This window comes from Lynx rufus, unplaced genomic scaffold (genome assembly GCF_022079265.1).
Source record: "Lynx rufus isolate CCGP_SWC_20201006 ecotype Redwood Valley unplaced genomic scaffold, mLynRuf1.p SCAF_4, whole genome shotgun sequence".
Taxonomy (NCBI): domain Eukaryota; kingdom Metazoa; phylum Chordata; class Mammalia; order Carnivora; family Felidae; genus Lynx; species Lynx rufus.
Genome location: NW_025814856.1, coordinates 2,056,518 through 2,081,292, shown reverse-complemented (window position 1 = coordinate 2,081,292; position 24,775 = coordinate 2,056,518). Strand labels below are relative to the sequence as shown.

Here is a 24,775-nt window from a genome sequence, read left to right as displayed (position 1 = left end):
CACCACGAACACAGCATTCCTTCCGGGGACCATGTGGTTGGCGCGGGGGATTGAGCACCTCACCTCCTCATCCCTGCTCGTGGCCACCCTCCCCTCCCTGAGGGGGGCAGCGATCAGGCCACACGCTTTCATCCTTGGCTCCAAGAGCTTTTATTTCTGGGGTCCGGGGTGCTGCCTGGCTACGGGACAGGACAGATAGGACGCAGGAGAGGGGACCACAGATTCTCCAGTGGGGGCGGGGGACGGTCAGGGCTGGCCTTGACACTGGCCAGCGTGTGCAGGGGGGCCAGTGGGGCAGTGGACACAGCCAGGGGCGGTCGGGAGGGCCCAGGCTGGTCTGCGAGTTAGGGGGGCCAGTGTGGGAGCCCGGACACCCCTGCGCGGGGCCTGGCGGGCGGAAGGCCAGCGTTCTGATGCTCAGTGGCCCTGAGCCTGAAGCCTCTGCATCTGTACGATCTGGCTCAGAATCTGTTGCACATCTTCGTCCATCTGACCCTGGGGGTGGGGGGCGGGGTGGGAGGGGGCGGAGAGAGAGCCTGGGCACTCCCCGTCTTCCCATTCCCTCCCTCCCCACCCCCGGAGGCCCGGAAGCTCTCCCCCCACCAGCCTCCCCCTGGAGGCGGGACTCACCTGAATGGCATACAGGAGGTGGCTCCTGTACAAGGCCACCACTGCGCTGTGGTCCCTGGCAGCCTGCTGTGGGTATGGGGGAGGGGGGCTCAGAAAGCGGGACCCACCCTCCCCAAGAACGTGCCCCACCGCGCCCTGGAGACCCAGAGCCCCCGCACCAGGGTGACAGCTGCTAAAATGCTGAATAATGTTCCTCCCATGCCCTGTGCCCTCACCTCCAGCTGCTCCTGTAGAGTCTTAACCTGGCCACGGAGGGCCTCCACCTCCGAGAGGCCTGGGGCGGCCGGCTGGTCCTTCAGGGCCTCCTTGAGATTGAAGACTTCCTTGGACAGCTCTGTAATCTGGGGGGGGGGGCATGGGGGAGCATCAAGGCACCCTGAGCCTGGGCGGGCTTGGGGGGTGGGGGCTTTGGACCTCTCCAGGGCGGCCAAAAGCAGCCTGGCCTGGGCGGCGGGGGGGGGGGGGGGGGGGGGGCGCTGGGCCAGGCAGCCCCGGGTTTGGGTCCCCTCCCTATTCCCTTCTTGCAGGAGATCTCGGGAAGATGACTCAACCCCTCCGAGCCTCAGTTTCCTGCTCTGTAAAGTAAGGGGAGTCACAATTCTCACCTTGGAGGGTCACTGTGATTCTGAACAGAGGTTAAGTCTAAACTCTGCCTGGCAAACAACAGGTGCTCAATAAATGCAGGGCTGTACTGTTCTACTATGGATCAGAGGTTCTCAACCAGGGGGCCATTCTGCCCCCAGGGGACTCCAGGAGATGTCTGGGGACATCTGTGGTTGTCACACCAGGGGTGCTTCCGGCATGGAGGGGGTGGAAGCCAGGGACGCTGCTTAGCCCCCACGGCACCCAGGACGGCTCCCCGGTGACCCGTCCTGAGTGTCACCAGTGCGGAGAGGGACAGACCCTGCAACAAATCCACCATAATCTCTACCACAATTTTATTTTCATTTTGCAAGAGGCGGCATTGGGCTCAGAGAGGTCGACTGACTTGTTCAAGGTCACACAGCGAGCTAGGGCTGGGTGACCCGGTGCCAATGCACCTGGGGCTCTGGGAGTCACATCCGCTGTCCAGTGACACGATGTGAGACTTTGAGCCGCTCACTTTGCCTCTCAGAGCTTCGGCTTGCTCATCTAGAAAACAGGAATAAGGATGCCTTCTGGCTTTTGGGATTAGAAGGGAAGGAAGAGTGATAGTGTGTGAAAACCGCTCCACCCAATAGCCATAGGCTGCTGTTAGCCATCATTGTTCTGGTCCCGGGACCAGAACATCTGGTCCCAAGACCAGAACTTGGGAACCTGGGTTCAAACGCTGCCCGAACCACTGCATGGCTGTGTGGCCTCGGGCAAGTGGCCTCACCTCTCTGTGCCTCGTTTCCGCAAATGGGGACAATAAAAGCACCAATCTTATGGGAAGTTGATATGAGGATTAAATGCGTAGTCCATGTCAAAGGCATGGCAGGGGGCCCAGCATGCAGTAAGTGCTCAATAAATGTTACTGTAGTTATAATTCATAGTTACAACAGTAGCCCGTGTGTCTTGGAGTTGTGCCCTCCCTTCTCTGTGCCTCAGTCTCCCATCTGGAAGATGGGATGATCTCCCAAGACTCTTTCATCTGGGACATTCTTGGATTTCCCCCAACCTCTGTTGAGTGGGAACCCCTCAAGTGAGCACAGGAGAAGGGGACACACCTTCTTGTCCTTTTCCTTGGCCATATCCAGGGCCTCCTGGGCACGGCTCTGGGCCTGGCGTGCCCGCTCGGCCTCGGTGCGAAGCCCCCGCAGCTGCTGCTCTGCCGTGGCCAGCTGGGCCTCGGCCGCGTGACGTTCACTCTTCATGAATAACGCCTCCCTCTGGACCTGCAGCCCAAGCCCATGTGTGACCACAAGGACATGTGGATCCCAGACGCCTGGAACCCAGAGTCTTCTGATGCTTCTATTCTGGCCTGAGGACAGTCAAGCCCGTTTTGACCTTGAGGACTTTGACTCAGGGGAGTTTGGGGTTCTTCCTGGGCACCGTGAACTTTCTGGCTCTGCCAGAGACTTCTGACCTGCTAGCTGTGTGGCCTTAGACAACTGACTTAACTTCTTTGTGTCTCAGTTTCCTCATATGTAAAATACGGGTAATAACAGCCCCCACTTCACAGAGTGATAATGGGGATAAAATGAACAAATACAGATCTGCTTGGAATAGCACCTGGCACACAGGAAGTGCTATATTTGAGTTGTTGTGCTGTCGTCATTACTGATGCTCCTTTCTTGTTCCGTGTCGTGAAGGTTTATAGATTTCTTACAACAGGAAAGAAAACCAGAAGACTTTGGACGAAAAGCAAACCAACATCCAAACGATGACTGCATTTTCGCAAAAATACCAAGATCGGAGCAATGTCAGCTTCACAAAAACTGGTCGTGGGCTGGAGGCTGGGAGAACTTTGGCCTTTATAGAAATATTGGCTCCAGGGGGACAAGGATAATAGGTAGAGGTTCTACTCAGTACAGACTGGCTACACTTTAACAATTAAAAAAGAAAAATCAGAGGTGTCTGGGTGGCTCAGTCGGTTAAGTGACCGACTTCGGTTCAGGTCATGATCCCACGGTTCGTGAGTTCGAGCCCCGCGTCGGGCTCTGTGCTGACAGCTCAGGGCCTGGGACCTGCTTCAGATTCTGTGTCTCCCTCTCTCTCTGCCTCTCCCCTCCTCACATTCTCTCTCTCTCTCTCTCAAAAATAAACATTAAAACATTTTTTAAATCTTTTTCTTGGAAAAATAATACTTATGGCTGCCACTATGGATCTCTTATACCATCATATATAGATTAAACTATTTCGTTTTCACGTGAGGACTCAAAAGTATTATGATCTCTGTTGTAGGGATAAGTGAGCAGGGGCATGGAGAGGAAAATGCTCTCCTGACAACAACCAGCGAATGTGGGCTTATTCACATGTTTTGTTATAACACCTACCAGTTTTTTTGTTTTTGCTTTTTTTTTTTAAATTTTTTTTCAACATTTATTTATTTTTGGGACAGAGAGAGACAGAGCATGAACGGGGGAGGGGCAGAGAGAGAGGGAGACACAGAATCGGAAACAGGCTCCAGGCTCCGAGCCATCAGCCCAGAGCCTGACGCGGGGCTCGAACTCCCGGACCGCGAGATCGTGACCTGGCTGAAGCGGGACGCTTAACCGACTGCGCCACCCAGGCACCCCTGTTTTTGCTTTTTTAAAAGAAGAGATGGAATCAAATGTCCACCACCAGGGACAAAAAATATTCCCTGGCCTTAAGAAAAGCAACAATAACTCAGCACCAAAATCTACTGGGCTCAAAATATTAGATGAAAAAGATCTCTGGGCAGGGGCGCCTGGGTGGCTCAATCAGTTAAGCTTCTGATTCTTGATCTTGGCTCGTCATGATCTCGTGGTTTGTGAGTTTGAACCCCACCTTGGGCTTTGTGCTGACAGCTTGGGATTCCTGCTTTCCCTCTCTCTGCCCCTCTCCCAGTCACTCTCTCTTTGCCTCTCGCAAAATAAATAAATGAAGTGGAAAAAAAGCCTCTGGGTGTAACATCCTCCTACTTTCGGGCTTAAGCATTGAGAACGATCATAAAACGACAAGCTCTAAACAGCCCGCCGGGAACCACAGGATGTTCTGAACCAGCGGGAAAGATGGATGTCAGGTAAAACCGTCAGTGGTTACAAAACAACGAGTGGGCCCCAATCCCTGCCTCACACCATACACACCATTCAAAGATGAAGGGTAAATGTGACTGGAATTAAAGCAATAACGTTTCTGAGAGACACTGTGACTTTGGGTGCACGGAGGTTTCATACACAAACCACAGCGAGCCCTAACCTTTCGAAAAATGATGGGGCTGGCGGCTCAGCCGGTGAAGCTCCCGACTTTGGCTCAGGTCATGATCTCTTAGTTTGTGGGATCGAGTCCTGCATTGAGCTGTTTGCTGTCGGCACAGAGCCTGCTTCAGATCCTCTGTCCCCCTCTCTCTCTGCCCCTCCCCTGCTTGCACTCTGTCTCTCTCTCAAACGTAAGTAAACATTTTTTTTTTAATTTTAAAAAGAAAAGGAAATCAAAAAAAAAGAAAAGAAAAATGATGGGGTCAAAATGGCCCAAAGGTTTTTAAAAAGACACACAAACGGAACCACCCAAGAGATCTGAACGGCTGCAGGGCCGGCCGTCCACCTGGAAACGCCGCCGAGGGGGTCAAGGGTCTATAGGATTGAAACCAATGGGGTGGCCACGCCCCGCGGCTGCAGGTCAGACTGCCAAGGCCAGGGGGGTGGGGGTGCGGCGGCCGCGCTCACCTGGAACACCTCAGCGCTGGTTTTCTCGTGCCGTCGTGCCAGCTCCTCCAGCTGCCCCTCCAGCCGGGCCACGTCGGCCTGCAAGGCGCCCACCACGCGCTCGTGCTCCAGGCGGGCCACGCTCCCCGCGCGCTCCCGCTCCAGCTCGGCGCGCAGCCGGGCGGCCTCCTTGCCGGTGGCCACCACCTCCTGCTCCAGGCCGGCCGCCCGGCCCCGCAGCTCCAGGGCCTCCTCCTGCAGCCGGTGGTGCTCGGAGGCCGGCACGGCCGACTGACGCAGGGCCTCGGAGGCCTCCCGCAGCTCCGCCAGGCCCCGCCGGGCCTCCTCGCAGGCCGCCGCCAGCTCGGCCGCCCGGGCCTCGGCCGCATCCCGCGCGCGGCCCAGCTCGGCAGCCACCGCCCGCTGCTGTTCCCCGGCGGCCGTGGCGGTGGCCAGCTGCTCGCGGAGCACCTGCAGCTCCCGGCTCTGCTCCAGCCGCGCCTCCTCCCGCCGGGCCAGCTCTGCCCGCAGGCCCCGGGCCTCCTCCTCGGCCAGCAGGCGGCCAGCGCGGGCCTCGTCCAGCCGGGCCGAGGTCGCCTCCAGCTCCCGGAGCCGGGAGTCCCGGACTCGGAGGTCCTCGCGGGCCTGCTCCAGGGCGGCTCGCAGCTGCACCGCGTCCCCGCCGCCGCCGCCGCCCCCCGAGGCTCCGCCACCCTCAGCCTCGCGCATCCGCTCCCGGAGCCGGCCAGCCTCGGCCTCGGCCGCCTGGCGCTTGCCGTGGGCCGCCTCCAGCTCGGCGGCCGCCTCCCGCTCCCGTTGCCGGAGTGCCTCCTCCAAGCCACGGATCCTGGTCTCCAGCTCCGCTTGCAGCTGTTCTGAGGCCTCGGCAGCACCAGGGTGCAGGACGGCGCCCAGGGGGCCCCTTGGGGCTGTGGCCTCCACGTGGGTGGTCTCTGTGCCCGGAAGCTCCGCCGCCACCTCACCCACTCCGTTGGCCTTCATCTCTGCTTCCTCGGCTTTTGGCTTTGTGGCCTCGGCTTCGGGGTTTCCTCCCTCTTCTGGAGCCTCTGTTTCTGCAGCCTCGCCCCCCGTGGATCTTGTTTCCGTGGCCTCGCCCCCCGTGGATCTTGTTTCCGTGGCCTCGGCGCCTGTGGGTTTCGTTTCCGTGGCCTCGGCGTCTGTGGGTTTTGGTTCCGTGGCCTCGGCGCCTGTGGGTTTTGTTTCCGTGGCCTCGGCCCCCATGGATGCCGCTTCCACGGTTTCATCTCCTGCGGCCCCGTCGTCTGTGGCCTCGGCTCCGTCAACTTTGGTTCCCGGAGCCGTGGTGCCATTAAGCTCCATTTCCATCGGCCCGTCCCTGGTGGTCTTGACTCCCGTGCCCTTGCCCTCCCCAGGGGCCGCCTCCTCTTCTCCAGGGCCGCGCTGTGCTTCCTGTCGCTCCAGTGCCCGCAGGGCGTCGGCGTGCCGCCTGCGGAGCTGGTCAAACTCAGCCCGGAGAGAGTCATAGAGGGCCAGGGGGATGACCTCGGCTGACCCGTTTACCTCCATCTCATCCTTCTCAAAGCTCTCCAGGATCTGGGAGGTGGTAGCAGGGGGCCGGTGGGAGCCTGGGGCCACGGGGGCACAAGTGGCCTTGCCGCCACCTTCCCTGCCCACAGACTCAGCCACATGCCCACGCTGACCCCCGCCTCCCCCTGGGGACAATCCCTGGGGTCCTCAGATCTGTCCCCACCCCACCCTCCGGTGCCGCAGTTTCCCCACCTGGACCTTCTCCATCAGCTCCTGGTTTTGTCTGGTGAGTGCAGCCACTTGCTCCCGCAGTGAGGCCAAGAGCTCCTGGGCCGAGGGGCTTAGCCGTTTGGAGAGCAGAGCCTCGGCCCCTGGTGGGCGCACAGAGTCAGCCCCAAGGGTCCTGGGCCACAGGGACGGGAGCTGGGGGTCTGGAGCGGTGGAGGAGGGCCGACCTCCCTCCCAGCTTCAAACTCTCTCCATGCCTGTGGGTCAAGGCCCCGTTTCCCGGGGACCCCAGGGACAAGGTGGGCAGGGAGGGAGGACGGGGTGGGGCTCACCTGGAAAGTCAGACAGTTCACCTTCCTCATCCTGCAGGGTGGCCACGTCATAGCTCGTGTTCTCCCGCTCATTCTGGGGGGAGGGACGGGGTCCAGCTCGGGTCCTGTCCCCCTCCCCTCCCCAAATTCAGAGCGGACAGGGGTGTCCACATCTCCCACACTCCCCTGGGGCATCAGACGGGATCTGTTTGGCCCACGGAGTTTACTCAGTGCCTACTGTGTGTCGTGGGGCTACGCTGGGCCCCCGGGGAGGAGCGGCAATCAGCCCCGCCGCTGCCCAAACACGCGACCACAGCCCACTGACTGGAGTCGTATGTGCGGCCTGGGTGTGTGGGCTGTGTCCTCACAGGGTCTGCGAGTCCACGCTGGGGTCACGTGTCTGCGCGCGAGTCCCGGATCAGGTGGCTCAGGGTTTGTGGGTCTGTGGTGAGCACGTGCGAGTGGCGTGCCCCCCCCCCCCCCCGCTTCTCCCGTGTGAGCTCCTGGGATACGTGTGATTTTGTGCTTGTGTTTTAGTCTGGTGTGTCCGTGAATGTTTCAACGTGTGCGTGTCCGTGTGCGCGGGCATGCTTGTGTACGTACCTATGTTTGCGAATGGACGTATTTTGGAGAATACACGTGTGTGTACACGGATCTGTGGCCCTGTCGTCCGCGTGTCATTGGATGAGAAGCGCCTGTTGGGCACACGTTGAGGGTATACAGGGTGCGTGTGTGATTATGCATTCACAGACGTTTTGCTGTGGTGGCCAGCTTTACGGGCAGGGCCACGTGCGGATGACCGTGGTCGTTCACCTCTGTGCCTACAGGCTACGCGTTTTGGGACGTGTCCGTTTTGTGTCCGGACGTGTGTCTGTGGGCGTGTTGCCTGTGATGGCACGTTTGCGCCGCGTTTGATTGTTGGGAGTGTGGCTGTGCGCGTGTATATGTATTGGTGTGGTTGTCCTGTAGCCGCAGCTGGAGAGGCCCCGCCCACCTCCGGCAGGGGCGAGGCCCCGCCCACCTCCAGCAGGGACAGCCTGCTCTGCAAACTCTCCACCTCGCGTCCCAGGCTCTCCTTCTCTTCCTGCTTCTCCGCCAGCAGCTGCTGCAGCTCTTGTACCTGGAAGGAGGGCAGTGGGGGGCTCGGCCAGCCTCCAGGAGGAGACGCCGGGGGGCGGCTGGCGGGGCTGGCTCTCCCCACGGCTCCCACCTACCTGTCTCTCCAGGCTGTGTAGGGAGCTGGCCTCTGTCTCCGGCAGCTGACGGGAAGAAGAGGGGACGGGGCTCGAATCCGGGTAGAAGGACCTCCCCTCCCCGCCTCTGCTTAGTAGCCCTCCATCCCGACCGCGGACGTCCGTTGGGTCACCTCCTGCGCACCCGGCACCGCTCTGCCCCCTGACTCATCACGAAGTATTTATTCAGTGTCAGACCCCGTTTGGGGCCGCTCACTCATTCACTGCCTCACTCAAATATTCGCTCATCCAATAAATATTCATCAAACATCTTCTGTGAGCCCATCCCGGTCAACCATGGCTCTGCTCACAGGCTTATAGTCAAATGGGTGACCATGAATAAAATGTACGTCATGTCCAATAGCAGTAAGCACTTTGAATAGAAATAAAGGAAACTCAGGGCGCCTGGGGGGGCTCAGTCATTTGAGCGTCCAACTCTTGGTTTCGGCTCAGGTCATGATCTCGTGGTTTGTGGGATCGAGCCCCACATCGGGCTCTGTACTGACAGTGAGGAGCCTGCTTGGGATTCTCTCTCCCTCTCTCTCTCTCTCCCCTCCTCCCTCACTCACACACGCCCGCTCTCACTCTCTTTTTCAAAATAAATAAATAAACATTAAAAAAGAAAGAAAGAAAAAACGAAGGGAACTGGGAAGTGAGTCCGGGGCGTCACAATTTTATATGAGGTGGACAGGGAAGGCGTCTTTGGCAAGGGGTTTCTGAGCAAAGACCCAAAGGAAAAGAGGAAGGAAGCCACAGGAACATCTGGAGGAAGCGTGTTCCAAGCAGAGGGCTCAGCACGTGCAAAGGTCCTGGGGCAAGAGCAGGCCTGGCGTGTTGGAGGAGCCACAAGGAGGCCCGTGTGGCTGGAGCAGAGTGAGTGAGGGGGGAGGGAGCTAGGAGAGAGAGGGGGAGTCTTCCCCACAAAACTGCACTCCACCCCAGGCTGAGCCCCAGGCCTGTGTCTCTGGGGCCCCTCACCTCCTGTTTCCTCCGTTCCTGGTGCTGTTCCAGGCCCCGGATCTTCTGCAGCAGGCGGCCCCTCTCCTGGCGCAGCCGCACGATCTCCTCGTAGGCATCGCGATCATCCTGTTCCCCCCAACCCGGGGACCCGCCACCTTCACATGAGGCCCAAGGGCTGTCCCCTCCCATATCTGAGCCAGACCTTGTCCCCCCCGCCCCTGTTCCGCCCCCATAGCCAGGGCATCTCTCACCGGCATGGGGATGCTGGCAGGGGGCTGAGGCGCTTTCCGCTTCTTGGGGGCCCCTCGCTTTTCGTGGCTGCACACAGAGTTCTGGGGGGAGGGGTGGAGGAAGCCCGTGGGGAACCTGCCAGCCTCTGACCCGAAGACACCAGGCCAGCAGGGCCCCGCTATCCGCCATCGACCTCAGCCCTTGCCCTCGCTTCCCGTGTGAGCCGGAGCTAGACCCTGCCTCTCCCCGGTCCTCACTTATCCCAGCATACAAGGGGCCACATCTCCAGAGAGTTCCAGATCTTATGCTTTACTCTCAGCGTCTCTTTGTGCCTCGGTACTTGGTACCAGACCACATTGTCTGCAAGTTCCCTTTCCCCGCGGAGCTGAGATGATATACGGCTGGGAGAGAGAAAGAGGCCGGACTTGCCTCCTTCCCCGACTTCACCAAACTCGGTTCCCTCTACCACGCCGCCCCAGCCCCATGATTTGGCCCCGTCCCCCCCCCCCAGTGTTCTCACCCACTTCTGAGAGTTATGCTGTAGATGCTGCTATCACTTGGTAACAGCATACCCTGAAGGAAGCATTCATCCCAAACAGGTCTTCCTAGGTCACAACCCTGGGACAGAAGTCCACCTCTTCTCTCCCCAGAAAGCTTGGGACAACAAGGGGGAAGGTAGCGTGGGCAGGGGGACGACTCATTCACTGCTCAGGGATCCGTACCTGAGACGATGCCTCGCCCGAGTCGTCCTCTAGGAGGGCAGGGAAGAGAGGGAAGCAGGGTCAGGCACTCTGTTTTAGGGACTCTATTCCCAGCCCTAGGAAGGGCACTAGTGAGCCCAAGGGACTTACGGCAGGGGTGGGCTCCCAATTCCCCAAGGGTCAGGACTTTTCAGGTAGGACTCGACTACGTCTGCAGCTGCTGATAGGAGGGACCTTGAAGCTCTCAAAAGGGGAGGACAGGGGCACCTCCAGGATGGGGCAGGTACGGGGTGCCAATTCTTAGGAAAGGCAAATATCCGAGCATGAGGATGACCCAGGAAAGCAGAGTGGACCCCCCAGATTATTCTAAAAGCTCCGGGGACCCTCGAAACTGTTCTGAGCAGCATCGGCGGAGGCACGCTTCTATGATGCAGTAAAGAGGGATACCTTGAAACTGTCTCCAGCGGGCAAGGGGAAGGAGATTCGCTTTGGCCGGGGCCTGGGGGGGGGGGCGGGCGGGGGTGCATACCACTGGGTGGTGGGGGGCGCTGAGCTGTCTCCTGCAGGAGGTGCAGGATGAGTTTGTCTCCCGCCAGGGCGCCGTAGTGGGCAGCGTCCTGGCCCAGGGCGTCGGTGATGCCCGGCTGGGCCCCGCCCTGAAGCAGCACCTCCACTGTTTCGGGGCTGGCCCCCTCACAGGCCAGCATCAGGGCTGTCCTACCAGGAGAGGGGGCTGCTGAGGAAGCGAGGGCATTCTCAAACCCCCAGGCCCTCCTCCATACCCAGGCTGCGTGGGGGAGGGGAAGAGGCACCCAGATCCCCCACCCACAGAGGCTAAGAGACTTGCCCAAGGTCACACGGCATACACAAGGGACCAACCGGGATGGGAGATACTCACCTGCCCTGCAGATCCTGGTCATTTGCGGCAGCCCCCTGCTGCAGGAGGAGGCGGCACAGATCTGCGTGACACATCTGAGCGGCTATGATAAGGGGCGTCGTACCTGACTGGTGGGAATCAGGGGAAGGACGAGACAAAATGTGAGAGGCCGACCTTGGGAGGTAGGGAAGCCCATACGACTGCCCCTGAACTTCACTCCAGACCCTTTGACGCTTTGTAACGGGCGCCTGGGATGCTGCCACTTGGTGACAGCGTACCTCAAGTACAGTTCCCAAAAAGTTCCCGGAGGCTCACCCGATCTCGGGGACTCAGATGTGCGTTGAAAGAGCAAAGGATTTCTGAGCAGGAAATGCAACCGCCAGCCGCTGGGAAAAGAGGGAGGGTAGGTAGGGCAAGGTTTAGACATTTTTTGGGGGGGGTGGGCGGGCCTTCTGCCTGGTGTGATTCTTATCCCTTATTTTGTGACAGAAGTTCCTACCTTCCCTGGGAGGGCAATAGCAAAGGTACGCCTCCCTATTTTACAGATGAGGAAACTGAGGCCCACCCAGGTGCACGGTCAGCCAGTAGGGTAAGAGACAGAGCTAGGATCAGGTCTGCTAATTCCCTGTCCCAAGTTCCTGCCACATCCCACCATGGCTCTCTTTCAAGGTGGAAGTTGGGGCTAATTTTTACGCATTTCCTCTCTTCGCTTTAGCCAGCAGTATGTGCCTACCATGGGCCAAGCCTCATACAGAGACTGGTAATGTTCACTGGAGGGATCAGACGTCAGCTGGGCCTGGGCAGGCTTCATGGGGTTTGACCTGAGTTCTGAGTCTCGAAGGTGAAAAGGAAGAGGGTAGAGGTTTCTTAGGGGCCGTGAAGCGAGAAACAGCCTTGTAAGGTCAAGGAAGGGGGAGACTGTGCGTCCAGAGCCGCAAAGGAGGAAGGGTTTCATGCCATCACTAGAAATGTCAACAAGAGGGGCGCCTGGGGGGCTCAGTCGGTCAAGGCTCGGGTCATGATCTCACAGTTCATGAGTTCGAGCCCCGCGTGGGGCTCTGTGCTGACAGCTGAGAGCCTGCTTGGGATTCTCTCTCTCCCTCTCTCTCTCTCTGTCCTTCCCCCACCTTCTCTCTCTCAAAAAAGAAAGAAAGAAAGAAAGAAATGTCAAGAAGACCTATCTGATTATCTGCTGTGTGCTCGAGGGGGTACGGCATTTGGTTTTCTGCTGCAATCCCAGTGCTTAGAACAGAGCCTGACACATCGCAGGAACTTAAATATTTATTGAATGAAATAACCGGCTGAGCTTCCACAGTGTGACCACTAGGTGGCAGCACACGCCAACTGCCGGTAAGTTTCAACCCACGATCAAAACCCCCAAAGCAAATCCCAGTTTATTCTGTGTCTCCAAAAGGTCAGGCATTTCTTGAGTCATGAGCGGAAGTCATTCCCTGATCTCATGGGCATGGTGGACAGATGCCGGGTTGGGTTCTGGTTCAAGCGGGCGGGTCCCTTGGCCTCCCTTCAGGAAGGAGTTTGGATTCAATGATTATGAAGGATGCTTGGATCTTTGCCCTTCCTGAGACTCCCTAGGAAAGTACATTCTGGTCACTGTCCTTACCACCACCATCGTTCTCGCCCAGGCCTGGAGCTTGGGGGTCAGACAGCCCGAGTCTTCCCCGCTTTCTCGTGGCTGAGCCTCGACCACCTTGCCTGTCCGATGGGGTGACTGGGGCTCAAAGTGTTCCTGAGGATTAATGCTGAGCCCGGGGACTCGCGCACAGCAGGGACTCGGTGAGGAAAAAGGAGGAAGGAGGCAGAACGCTCACGGCCAGTCTCCCAGGACCCGGAGTAGAATAATCCCAAGCCCAGCACCCTCTGGGTCATGGTGGGCAGGGCAAAGCTGGGCTGCACCCACCTGCATGATGCAGGGCTGTCCATCCACTGCTGTCCACGATATCCACCACGCAGGACGCCTGGGGAGGGAGGGGTGTGGGTCGTTGGAGGCTCTCCAGGAACTGGGACCTGCCCCTTCTTGGGCTCTGCTGTATTTCAGGCTCCCTACCTATCTCTTCCCTCCCCCGTGCCCGCTCCGCGGACCCCACCTCCTTATGGACTCCCAAGTGACTCTCTTTGCTTTTTCATGAAATTTGGTGACAGAGGGACTCATTGGGAGTTCAGGAGCAGCTGGGGGCTTGATGAGAGCTCTGAGAGTGGCTGTAGCCACCACCTAGGGTTTGAGGAGAAGCTGGGGCTCAGGAGATACCTGGTGTTGGGAGCATATCTCGGGTGTGTGAAGTATCTGGACACTCAGGGAGTATCTGGTTGTCCAGGGAGTAGCTGGGGCTCAGGAGCAAAGGAGGCTAAGACACACCCAGGATTCAGGGAGTAGCTGGTGGGGGGGGGGCGCGGTTCAGGGAATTGCTAGAAGTCAGGGGTAGCCAGGGGAAGGGAGTATCTCCGTTAGGGGAGTATCTGACACGAGGGGGTAAATGACCTGTAGCAGCTGCTCCAAGCACTGTGGGTGCCCATACTTGGCCGCCAGGTGGAGGGCATTGTAACCTGAAAGGCAGGGAGGGTTCGCTAGGGTTCCACATACTCAAGGAGCTTCTGAATGCTCCCCAAATCTGTGTCAACTATCTGCGAGGAGTTTCTGTGTCCCGTGAACGCCCCAAACCCCAGGTACTTCTCCAAACCGTGCTACTCCCCGTAGCTGGAGACTCTCCAGGGGCCAGCCAGTCTGCGTCCCAGACATTCTCATCTCGACTATACTCCACACCCTCCCACTTCTCAGGCCCTATGGCCCCAGCCACGGTCCATGTCCCCAGCCACTCCTCCCCATGTCCCCAGCCACCCTCCGTGCTCGACAACATGCAGCTCCAGCCCTGTCCCTCGGAATCCCCGCTGTTGCGTATGCTCCCGCTAATCCACAAACCCTTGCTATCCCACGGGCGGCCTGTGCCTCCTACGATGTCCCGAAGTTTCAGCCAGGGCTATGCTCCCCCCCCTAGTTACTTCCAGAGCCGCAGCCACTCCCTTTGGCCACGCCTTCTGTATCAGACATTCCCTCAGAGCCCTCGTTAAGTCATACACCCAGACTCTCCTTTGGCTCTAGCTCCTCCCAGCTACCCCTAAACCCCAGCTACTCCCCCGTACGTCAGATACTACCTCCCCCTTCCCCCCAAATTCTACTTGTTATTCTCCCGTGCCCAGGTACTTGTCAAGCTCAGGGAATCCTCTGTTCCGGCTAATTCCTCTGCCTTAACCACCATCTGAGTCCTGGCCACTTCCCGCCCACGAGCTGTCGACTCACCTTGACTGGTGCCAGCTACATAGTCTTTTTTCTTGTTCACTCTGCAGCCTGACAAGTCCCTGTGCCTCCCGGGGTGGGGGGCGCTGAACGGAACCCCCGCTTTTTCAGCAGGCCGCTGAAGCCAGGGAGCGGGGCCTGAGTGGACCTGCGGGCTGAGCCCCCGGTCTGAGCGCCGCATCCCTCCCCCGGGGCCCAGCAGGCAGTACCTGCCCCATCGGTGCTCATGACGTTGGAGCCCTGCGCCAGCATCACCTCTAGGCAGCCGGCTGCTCCCCGCATGGCAGCCAGGTGGAATCTGGAGGTGGGGGGCCAGGGATCAGCTGCAGGGTGGCCGCCCCCCACCCCTCCACCCCCGGGGTGTGGGCACTCACGCGGACTTGCCCTCGGGGTCCAGCTTCGTGGGCACCAGCCCCTTGCGGGTGATGAGAGCGGCCACCCGAGCAGCGTCGTCGTTCTCCACCGCCTGTAGCAGCCGCTCGTCACTTTTGCCCCACTCCTGGCTCTACAGGGCACACCCAGAGGAGAGTGGGGCCAGGCGATCGCGGCCGCCTCCCTGCTCCCCCCTGGCCGGGGCTCCAGGCTTCACTGCCTGCCCTCGGGCACTTGCCTGGCGCCTGCCTCTGGCGGCCGGCTTCGGGATGGGGCAGGGGCCACAGGGCGGGCAGGAGCCAAGGTCAGCGGGGCTGAGCCGCAGCTGCAGGGGGAGGTAGTCCTGGGCGGGGGTCTGAGACAGCGTCCCCCAAGCCTACATCCCCCAGCGGCGGCTCCCAGGTCCATACGACAGCCATTACCATCATTGTCCCATTAAATTCCCCCCCCCGCATCTTTCCAGAAATTGTCCCCAGCCAGCCCTTTAGTGAAAGCCACCTTTCCAAACATCACCCCCACCTCCAAAATCTTCCCATGGGAACCCCTAAAAGGGTCCCTTTAAATGTCTTCCAGAACCATCTGTCATCTATCCTTCTTAAACTGTCCCTGAAATGCCACAATCGTCCCCTAAATGTCCCAAGATCCGTGCTCTAAACAACCGTAGCGTGAAATACATTCCAAAACGTCTTCCCCAAATTTCCGAAGTGTCTCCAAAATCATCCCCCCAAATGACCCCAACATCTGGCCTAAAAATGTCCTTCCAAAAATATCCCTTGAATGTTCTCTGAAATTATATTCCAAATGTCACTATATTTTCCCGAAAATGGTTCCTTAAAACATAGTCCAAATTATCCCCTCAAATGAACTCACCCAAAACGGGTCCCCGAAACCGTCCCTCCAAATGCCCTCTCCATTTTCCCGTGTCCCCTTCTGTTCTCAAAGCTGCCTCCCCAAACATCCCCATGTCTCCCCAAATATCCATCCCTCGACCTCTGCCCCCCTCCTCCCGCACCCCCCTCACTGCCGGTCCTTCCCGGGTCTGGGGGCGGGGGTCCGGTGCTGGCCCAGCCAGGGGTGGGGAGGGGCGGGCAGGGGCGGGCAGGGAGGGGAGAGTTAGGGCCCGAGCCCCGCCCGCTCCCGCGCCCCCTCCCCTGGCCCTACCGCGCAGGAGGCGGTGGCGCACACGCACAGCTGCTTCATGGCGGCCAGGGCGCCAGGTGCCCGGCTCGGTGCTCCGGGAGGCCACCGGGCCGGAGCGGGGGGTTGGGAGGGGGGCCCGGAGGGAGGGGCAGGAACGCCCGCGGGAGGGGCTGGAGGGGGCCGGAGAGAGGGACAGGAGGTCGGAGGGAAGGGCTGGAGGGGGCCGGGGCGGGGTAGGGGGCGTCGTGGGGGTCGGGCGGAGGGAGGGGCCAGAGGTGACTGGGGGAGGGGCTGGAGGGGGGTCGGAGGGGAGGGGCCGGAGGGAAGGGATGGAGGGGGTCTGGGCGGGGCTTGGGGGGGTGAGGGTCCGGAGTGCCCGCGCGCCGCGCCCCCTCCCGGAGACCCCCGCCCCCAACGGTAGGGGTCGTGCTGGGGAGAGGCTGGAGGAACCGGGAGGGAAGGGCTGGAAGGACCCGGAGGGAGGGGTAGAGGCCTCCGGAGGGAGGGGCTGAAGGGGCCCGGGGGGTGGGGCTGGAAGGGCACGGAGGGCGGGGCTGGAGGGGGCCTGGGGGCGGGGCTGGAGGGGGTGAGGGTCCGGAGTGCCCGAGCTCCACTGCCCTGCCCGTGCGCCCCGCCCCCTCCCGGAGACCCCGCCTCCACGGTAGGGGTCGTGCCGGGGCGGGGCTGGAGGAACCGGGAGGGAGGGGCTGGAGGAGGCCGGGGGCGGGGCTGGAAGGACACGGAGGGAGGGGCTGGAGGGGCCCGGGGGTGGGGCTGGAAGGGCACGGAGGGCGGGGCTGGAGGGGGTGAGGGTCCGGAGTGCCCGCGCGCCGCGCCCCCTCCCGGAGACCCCTGCCCCCAACGGTAGGGGTCGTGCCGGGGCGGGGCTGGAGGAACCGGGAGGGAGGGGCTGGAGGAGGCCGGGGGCGGGGCTGGAAGGACCCGGAGGGAGGGGCTGGAGGAGTCGGGGTCCGGAGTGCCCGCGCGCCCCGCCCCCTCCCGGAGGCCCCGCCCCCACGGTAGGGGTCGTGCCGGGGGCGGGGGGGGGGGGGCGCTAGGCTCTGGGGGCGCAGTGCCGCCCGGGCACTACCTGACTTTCCTGCCGCGAGGGGGATGCGGCGAACGAGGCCCGCCTCCCTCGCCCCCGCGGGCTCCCACTGGATCTCCAGGGATCCGCCTGCGTCGTCTCCGCCTCGTCTGAGCTGGCTGCGGGTCGCGGGTGACTCCGGCCTGAGCCCTCTCGGCGGACGCAGCTTCCCACTGCTGCCTGGCCATCATTCATTCACTCTTGCACCCGTGGGACCCAGCAGTCTGACGAACTTGAATTTGCATCCAGGGCCCTGCACCCCGGCCCCTCACATTTAACGCCTGTGCGACCCAGTCAAGGTACTTACCTGCTTTGGACATCGCCTTCCTCATCTGGAAAATGGGGTTCAAAACAAACAGTAGCTACTACACGCGGTGTTAGCGAGAGGACTAATGAGGTACTCTGTGCAAAGCCCTCACTGGTGCCCGGTACGCGCGATAAACACGGATTCGTTCGTCAAAGGTGTGCTTGCGCCCATGTGCATGTCTAATGCTGACTCCTGGGACACAGGCCATAGTAGGTGGTCAGTTAAATCACTGGAAAGCAGAGTGGACACAGCTCCTCCCAAGGGGCTGGTAGGGTCTGTGTTCGCTGGTTGTTTTCTCAGACTGGGAGCCCCCTGACCGCAGGGCCAGGCTGAGGCCTTCCTGGCACAGACCTGGCACCCCGGGGTGGGGTGGGACAGTTGATAAACGTTTGCTGAGTGAATGAATGACTCACAAGGCCGTCTGGGCCATGTGAATTTCATTTACTGACTCTGCTTGTCCTACCGGGATGCCTGGTGCTGCACTGGGCCTGGCGCCCAGTGGTGACAAGACAGATGCCGCTGTTATCACTGGGGTCCCTGGGGAGACAGGTACACCCATGCATTGATGAACCAGGGTGATTGGGGCTGCGATGGGGGCAGTCCAGGCCAGCTGGGAGCTCAGAGAGGACTCCTGACCCTGGGGAGTCCGGGAGGGCTTCCTAGAAGAGAGGGCATCTGAGCTGAAACTTAGAGGATGGCCAGGATCCCCCTGAGTTAGGGGGTGGCAAGGACAAGATCACATTCAGGAGGAATCGTGAAGTTATCGCTCGCCTCAACCAGCCCAGCTACCTGTGCCCTGATCCAGGACCAGATGGATGAGGGTCATAACTGAAGGGTAGGGCAGAGGAAGAGGGGTGTCCCTGGGAGGAGGGGGAAACCAGGAATGTGGGACATCAGGGGAGCCACTAAAGGTTCCAAAATGGCCCACCATGTTGATGTGGCTGCAAATTCACAAAGGGGCCAGCAGAGGTGGGGAGGGGGGGAGGACACAGGGATGAGAGGGGAGAGTAGGGGTGAGTATAGCGATGGCCTTCTGGGACCTGAGTTTAGCAGCAGTGACTGCAGACAGGAGGAGGGGGCTTGAGTCCAGCTTGGTCATGTTCTGCACACTGTGTGACTTTGGCCTAGGCACGCTCCTTCTCTGGGTCTCAATTCCCCAACCGCCAGATGGGACAACAGACGGCATAAAGCCGGGTTCCTCCACTCAGGCACTGCGGACATCTCAGGGCCAGATCGTTCTCTGCCGGGGGGCTCGCACGGGTGCCGCGCACTCGAAGCCAGGGGCACCCCCCAATGCGACCACCACAGATGTCCCCAGACATGGCTCGGGAGGCAAGATCTGTCTGGCATTCTTCTTAGACACCTTTGCGCAGGAGGGAGGAGAGGTGGGGCAGGAAGATGGAGGGTTGGGTAATAAGCAGTTGGGGAGGGGTGGGTGTGGAGGGCTCCTGTCTCTCGCACCCAACCCACCAGCCAACCCTGCAAACTCGATCAACGTACCCAATCTTGCCTGTGGGCCAGCCCTGTCGCTGGAGGCTCCATCTGGGGATACCTCCTCCCTGGTCTCCTAGCCCCTGCCCTTGTCTCCCAGCTTCCTAAAGCCCCAGTCAGCTCCCATCTTCCTCCTGCTCAAAAGCCTGCACAACCTCACTCGGCGTAAAATCCAGACTGCTCTCAGGGCCCAAGAGGTTCTACAGAAACTGCTCCCCGGGACCAAATCCCAGCCCCCCTCCCCCAGTTTCCTGTGGCCCAAGAGCTAAGAATAGTTTTTACACTTCTAAGTGGCTGGGGGGAAAAAAAAGATCAAAAGGAGAGTCATATCTTGTGACGTGATGCTTGACAATGACATGAAATTCACATTGCGCGTCCATAAATAAAAGTTTTCTTGGGGCGGAGCCAGGCCCATCCATTCAGAGCAGCCTTGGCAGAATTGAGGTCTGAGGGCCCTTGAAGACAAAAATATCACGGCCTGGCCCTTCACAGGGAGAGTCTGCCCACCCCTGCTCTACACAGTACCCCCTGGCAACTTCCTGGGCCCATCTCCCCTCCATTTCCTCTGGTCAGACCCATCACAGTGGCCTCCTTTCTGGTTCTGGCCTCAGCGCTCGCAGTGCCCTCTGCCTGGAGCACCTTCCCTCCCCCACGGTCTACAAGGCCTGTTCCTCTCCTACCGTCCGCACTGGGCAGCACCCGAAGAGGGTTTATTAGCAGTTTTTTTTTGTTTTTTTTTTTCCTCCCTGTTCTTACTAGCTGATGCCACACTGCGAACCTTCCGAATACATTGTTTCCCTTTGGTCAAACCCCGCCCCCTAGGATGTCAGTTCGGCACCGGCAGGGATCTTTGTCCACCTCAGTCACTACTGTATCCGCAGCTGATACCAGGTACGGATTTTGCAAGGCCTGGTGCAAGATGAAAATGCGGGGGCCTCCTGTTCAAAAATTATTAAGAGTTTCAAGATGGCGAGAAGAGAGCAGTAAACCAAACCGGGGCCCTTCTGAGTGAGGGTCTGCGAAGCTGGCCCTCATCTCCAGTGTCTACAACAGGGCCTGGCGCATAGTAGGTGCCCCATCAATGTCTGTTGAAGGAATTAAAGAAATAGTGACTCTGGGGAATGAACATGCGAGACAGACTTTCCAGGAAGCCTTGAGGAACTGGGGATCTATGGGTTTCTAAAAACTCCAATCTTCTTGCTTGTGGGATTTTTCTAAAACTTGAAATAAGGGAGAGGCAGGGGGGGAAGGCCAGGACTAGGCTCACGGCTCCCAGTTAAATCCCATCTTACAGATAGAAAAACTGAGGCCCGGAAGGGTTCCAAGAAGGCTCAGAGCGGGTATCAGGATGTGTTGGGGTCTGGGAGAAAAGGCTGCTATTAAAGAAGCGGAAGGGGTGGGGGGCGCCTGGGTGGCTCAGTGGATTGGGCGTCCCACTTCAGCTCAGGTCAGGATCTCACACAGGTCCCCCCTCTCTCCCTGCCCCTCCTCCGCTCACGCTCTCTCTCAAAAATAGGCATTAAAAAAAAAAGCAGCAGCAGCAGCAGAAAGGAGTGGGGAAGGACTGAGCAAGAGGGTGGTGGCTGGACCGTGTCCTGAGAATTGGGAATGAAAAGCCCCCAGAGACAACGGGGGGGGGGGGGTTGTCTGTGCGTCTGCAGTCACGAAGTCACGGGTGTTTGCTTTCTTCCCTCAGGGGAGCGGGCAGAACAAAAGCTGAACTTGACTCCAGCTGTCTGCCCAGAAACTGGAGCCTCCGGTGGAGGGAGGGACAGCGAGATGCCCGGTGGGGGGGATGGAGCACAAGCTTCTCCCCCTTCGGCCCCCCTGCTGCCCTCTGGCCACCGGCCTCCTGCCTCTCTCCCAGGCTCCTCCCTGCCTCCCAGACCCCACCCCACCCCCCCCACCCGGTCTGAGGTTTCTAACACCTGTCTGCCCTCCACCACTCACCCCCATACCTGTGTGAGACCCCTAACACACCCACTTCCCAAATTAGGAGTCTGGGTTTGCTTTTTGTCTTTTTTTTTTAAACTGCACAAAGTTTTTGAAGGATTTGATTTTGATAGAATTTGCCTTTCGAAATTAAACGATTATACGCTTTGGTTTACCACCGGCTACAACATCTCAGGAGTTCTTGGGGGGTAAGCGTGAACAGTCCAACTTAGGAACTGACTCCAAACAGGATGAAGAATTCTAGGATCCTTCCACAATGAATCAGGCTGACTCCGGGCCACAGTTGATAGGGGCTAATGAGCCATTTATTCCTGTCTCTGTGTCTCTGTCTCTGGGTCTCCCTCTCTCTCTGCCCTCTCCCCTGCTCGCGCTCTGTCCTTCTCTCTCTCTCAAAGATAAATAAACGTTAAAAAAAAAAAAGAGAGAGATGAATAAAATCCAAGCTAGGTGAAATAAATAAAAACAAATTCACTGACGTTACATTTGAACTTTTAAAAATTAAATGCAAATAAATGAAAGGAAAAGGGACGTTAAGCTTAATAACTAACAAATAAATAAGGTCAGTTGGGAAAACTGAGGGGGCCACGGGGGGACTGGTGACAGGCCCGCAGTCACCCAGCTAGTCAAGCAGAGCCAGCTGACCCGGGGCCTCTGTCCTGTGACTGGGAGAGGCCAGTTAACCTCTCCAGACTTTGGTTTCTTCCTGTGGCGAGTGTGAAGCCAAGCGTGACCAAGGCCAGGCACGAAAGGGTGTTCTAACCCTAGATTCTCTCAGTCTGTGCCCTGGACGTGGGGGGGAGGGAGTCAAGGAGGAGTGAGTACGACTGAAGACAAAGCATCTCTCCTGGGGAGTTCACAGTCCGAGGAATGGCTGCATGGGGAGCCAGCTCCGGCCCACCTCAGGGCCTTTGCACTGCCTGCTTCCTCTGCCCGGGATGCAATTCTTGGAATACGCGCACGCAGTTCCCTCCCTCTTTCCCTTCTAACCTTTGCTCAAGTATCAGCTCCTTGCTGAGGCCTTTCTTGACAACTTGCTTTAAAACTGCAGCCGTCTCCCCTGCCCTAGATGCTCCAGTCCCCTTTCCTTTTCTTGGTCTCTGTGGCCCCAAACATGCCTTTTCAGTTGTTTATCCTGTTTAGTACCCATCACCCCCCACTCAGCTGTCCGCTCCACTGGGGGCAGGGATTTCCTCAACGCCCGCCACAGTGCCTCCTGCAAGCATTTGCTGAACGAACCCCTCAAAAGCAAGAGATGGGGGTCCCCCAGGAAAGTGAGTCCTCAGAAAAGCAAGCGGTCACTGGAGCTTGGGAGAATGGAGATTCTTCGGGACAAAGAAGAGTGTTACTGAAGCCAAACAGGGTGGGGGCCGTGGAGGAGTAGACAGGAAAGGGAGGAGAGGGGACAGAAGCCAAAGGGGGGGATTTGAACCTGTGGGTGGTGAGGAGGGTCCGAGCAGGGAGGGGGGTGGCCTGGTCCCTACTGAAGCCGCCAAAAGGATGGGATGAGGGGCAGAGGACAATGCTCCAAAGGCCCAGGGGCTCCTCGGCCAGGCCCCGGGGCACAGGGGCCTGAAGATGGGGGGCACCGAGCATCTCAGCGGCCTCAGACTCACCTCTGTCTTCTTAAATCGTGCCCGCAGGGTCTTCATGGCCAGCGTCTGGCGTTTCTCCTCAGCCCAGGCCACCTGGGAAAGCACCAGAGTGGGGTGGGAATGAGGGACCCCGTGAGCAGGAGGGCCACCTGCCTCCCCCTTCTCAGAAGGACAGCTTCCTCTTCCCTGGGCCATCTCAGACCCTAGAGCAGGACAGGGACACAGGATGCCCCATCCCCTGACTGCTGTGTGCCCTTTGGCAGGTCTCTGGCCCTCTCTGAGTTTCACTTTCCTCACCCTTAAAAAGATGGACACAATCCCCTCTTGACCAACTCGTGGTCAGTTTTCAGTGGCGTCCTTAGCATATAGTAGGTGTGCAGGAAAACGCACCTGCTGAAGCAGCTCAAGCCTTTTCCGGTCTCCAAGCTCTCATCTGTGTGGTTATTCCTGCACGGGGTGCCCGTTTTTCTCCATTCTCTCTGGTAAGCTCCTATTCACCCTTCACAGCCCATTTCCAAAATCCCGTGTTCTGATGAGCTTTGCCTGTCGTCCACAGGCTGAACTCTAACTCCCCCAACTGGCTTTCCCTACCCCTAGTTGGGTCCCTTCCTCTGCCCCAGCCCTGGCTTCGTAGGCTGGAAGTGGTCTGGGCTGGTACCGCCTTCCTGAACAATGAGGGGCCCCTGGGGGCCAGGCCCAGAGCTGAGGCCTCTTACCACAAAGGCTTGTTTGGGATTCCTTCCTCTTTTGAGTGGGATTCCTTTTTTTAAGTTTATTTATTTCGAGAGAGAGAGGGAGGGAGAGAGAGAACCCCAGGCAGGCGCCGCACGGCCAGCGTGCAGCCCGACGCGGGGCTTGATCCCGTGTACTGCGGGGTCGTGACCTGAGCCAAAGTCACGCGTCGGAGGCTTAACCAACCGAACCACCCAGCCGCCCCGAGTGGGATTTTTTGAAGGCATGTCCCCCACCCCCCCCCGTGCATTCATCCATCCACTTTTCCACCTACCCACCCGTTTATTCCCCCACCCCTCCACCCATCACCCTACCCACACTGTACTCACCCCACCCTTTCTCTTCTGCCTCTGTCTCAATCAAACCTAGAGCAGGAGGTAATAAGATAGCCAAGGGGAGTCCACAGGTTGCCAGGGCAGGAGGGAAGCCATGGGCTTGGGGGACGAGAGTGGCTTTCTGGAAGAGGGGATGATATATAAAGCAGGACCTAGTGGCCAGGCAGGAGGCTGAGCAGGGCGGCAGCCGTTAAAAGAAGGTAAGTGCCCTAGAGAGTGCAAAGGCTGGGAAGTGGGAAGTGTGTGTGTGTGTGTGTGTGTGTGTGTGTGTGTGTGTGTGTGTGTCAGGGTGTCTGGGTAGCTCAGCAGCACAGCTAGGACATACACACACACCTCTCCTTTCTCCCACACACCAGGGCTCCAAGGCAAGAGGCTGAGACCCTAAGGGGGGGGGGTCTCCATCCCAAGCTTCCCTCACTTCCTCCTCTCTTACCTCCAGCAAAGCCAGTGACTCCAGCACTCGGCCTCCGCGCCCACGGCGGGCTCCAGTTACCTGCTCCCAGCCGGGCCACCAGTCACACCGGCAGCTCCAAGCGCTCAGCTCTGACACCCGATCGGCTCTGAGGGCAGCCGCCCCAGGGGGCCGGGGGTGAACAGAGGGAGGAGACAAGCCGGCTGCGGGGCTGCCTGCTGGCCAACGAGCTCAGGCGGGAAGACACCTACTGTTCTCTCACCACCCTCCACCTCTCCTCCTAGCCTTTGTCCTCGTTGTGTCTTCGCCAGCAGCGCCCTTTCTGCGCCCCATGTCACTCCCAACCGGCTCACTCGCCCCATCTCATTTCTGCTCGCTCCTACTCACTCTCTGGATCTTTGCTGCAACACCGCCTCCTCCAGGAAGCCTTCCCGGAGGCACCCAGGCTGAGCTCCCTTATGGCTCGGGGCCCTCATGGCACCTTAATCGGACTAAGTCACCACTGCCCGGTCATTTGTGTCCATCTTCGCCACAAGGTGCCGCCTTTGCTCCCCGGTGTTTCCCGGGCACTCAGTAGGTGCTCAACACGTGTTTCTTAAATGCATCCTCAAGGCCACCACCAGCCCCAGTGGCCTTGAGCAGTTTCTCTAGCGGTGCACCAGTCCGGCTGGGTGGAGACTGTCACCCACCTGGATAACGTTCGGGTAATTCAGGGCGGTGTCCAAGACCCTCCCACATGCCCCCCCCCCCGCACACAAACGCAGGGTATTCGTGACTTTGTAAACTTCTGAAATGTGCAGCAGACAGAGCCTTGACTAGAAGCACGAGCTCCCTGTCGTCCCGAGAGGCGTGGGGACCTCAATTTACGCATTTGCAAAAAGAAGAAAGGGCAGCACCCGCCGCTTGTGCCCCTCACTTTAGAGGTGACTGCAGAACTCTCACGTGGACGGCTGGCCCCGTTTCCCCGCTACCTAAGGAAGCGGGCTCCTCTTTGCCAGCAGTTGAGATGGCGCCTGCGGCGTCAACGCGAGGCGCATGCGCCTTGGAGGGAGCGGCTGGCCGCGCAGGGCGGAACG

General features: G+C 59.3%; 1 protein-coding gene across 1 annotated transcript; it reads right to left on the bottom strand.

Moving 5' to 3' along the window:
* Window positions 1-167: 167 nt before the first annotated feature.
* On the bottom strand, window positions 168-15,850 carry ANKRD24 (ankyrin repeat domain 24). The gene is made up of 21 exons (XM_047097672.1): window positions 15,812-15,850; window positions 14,889-15,026; window positions 14,653-14,783; window positions 14,488-14,576; window positions 13,466-13,530; window positions 12,887-12,944; window positions 11,284-11,420; window positions 10,990-11,096; window positions 10,621-10,808; window positions 10,113-10,141; window positions 9,411-9,491; window positions 9,178-9,285; window positions 8,182-8,226; window positions 7,989-8,087; window positions 6,989-7,061; window positions 6,681-6,799; window positions 4,941-6,494; window positions 2,319-2,486; window positions 846-971; window positions 631-696; window positions 168-495 (listed from the first exon to the last, which is right to left on the bottom strand). Exons 1-21 carry the CDS (start codon window positions 15,848-15,850, stop codon window positions 418-420), a joined length of 3,498 nt encoding a protein of 1,165 aa, XP_046953628.1. The 3' UTR covers window positions 168-417.
* Between the last annotated feature and the right edge of the window lie 8,925 nt (window positions 15,851-24,775).

Excerpts from the sequence above, each read along its gene's own strand:
- ANKRD24 (XM_047097672.1), bottom strand. The coding sequence starts at position 15,850 with ATGAAGCAGCTGTGCGTGTGCGCCACCGCCTCCTGCGCG. Across the intron at positions 14,577-14,652 it reads GACCCCGAGGGCAAGTCCGC|ATTCCACCTGGCTGCCATGC; the intron begins GTGAGTGCCCAC and ends CCCCACCTCCAG. Across the intron at positions 496-630 it reads ACCTCCTGTATGCCATTCAG|GGTCAGATGGACGAAGATGT; the intron begins GTGAGTCCCGCC and ends CCCCACCCCCAG.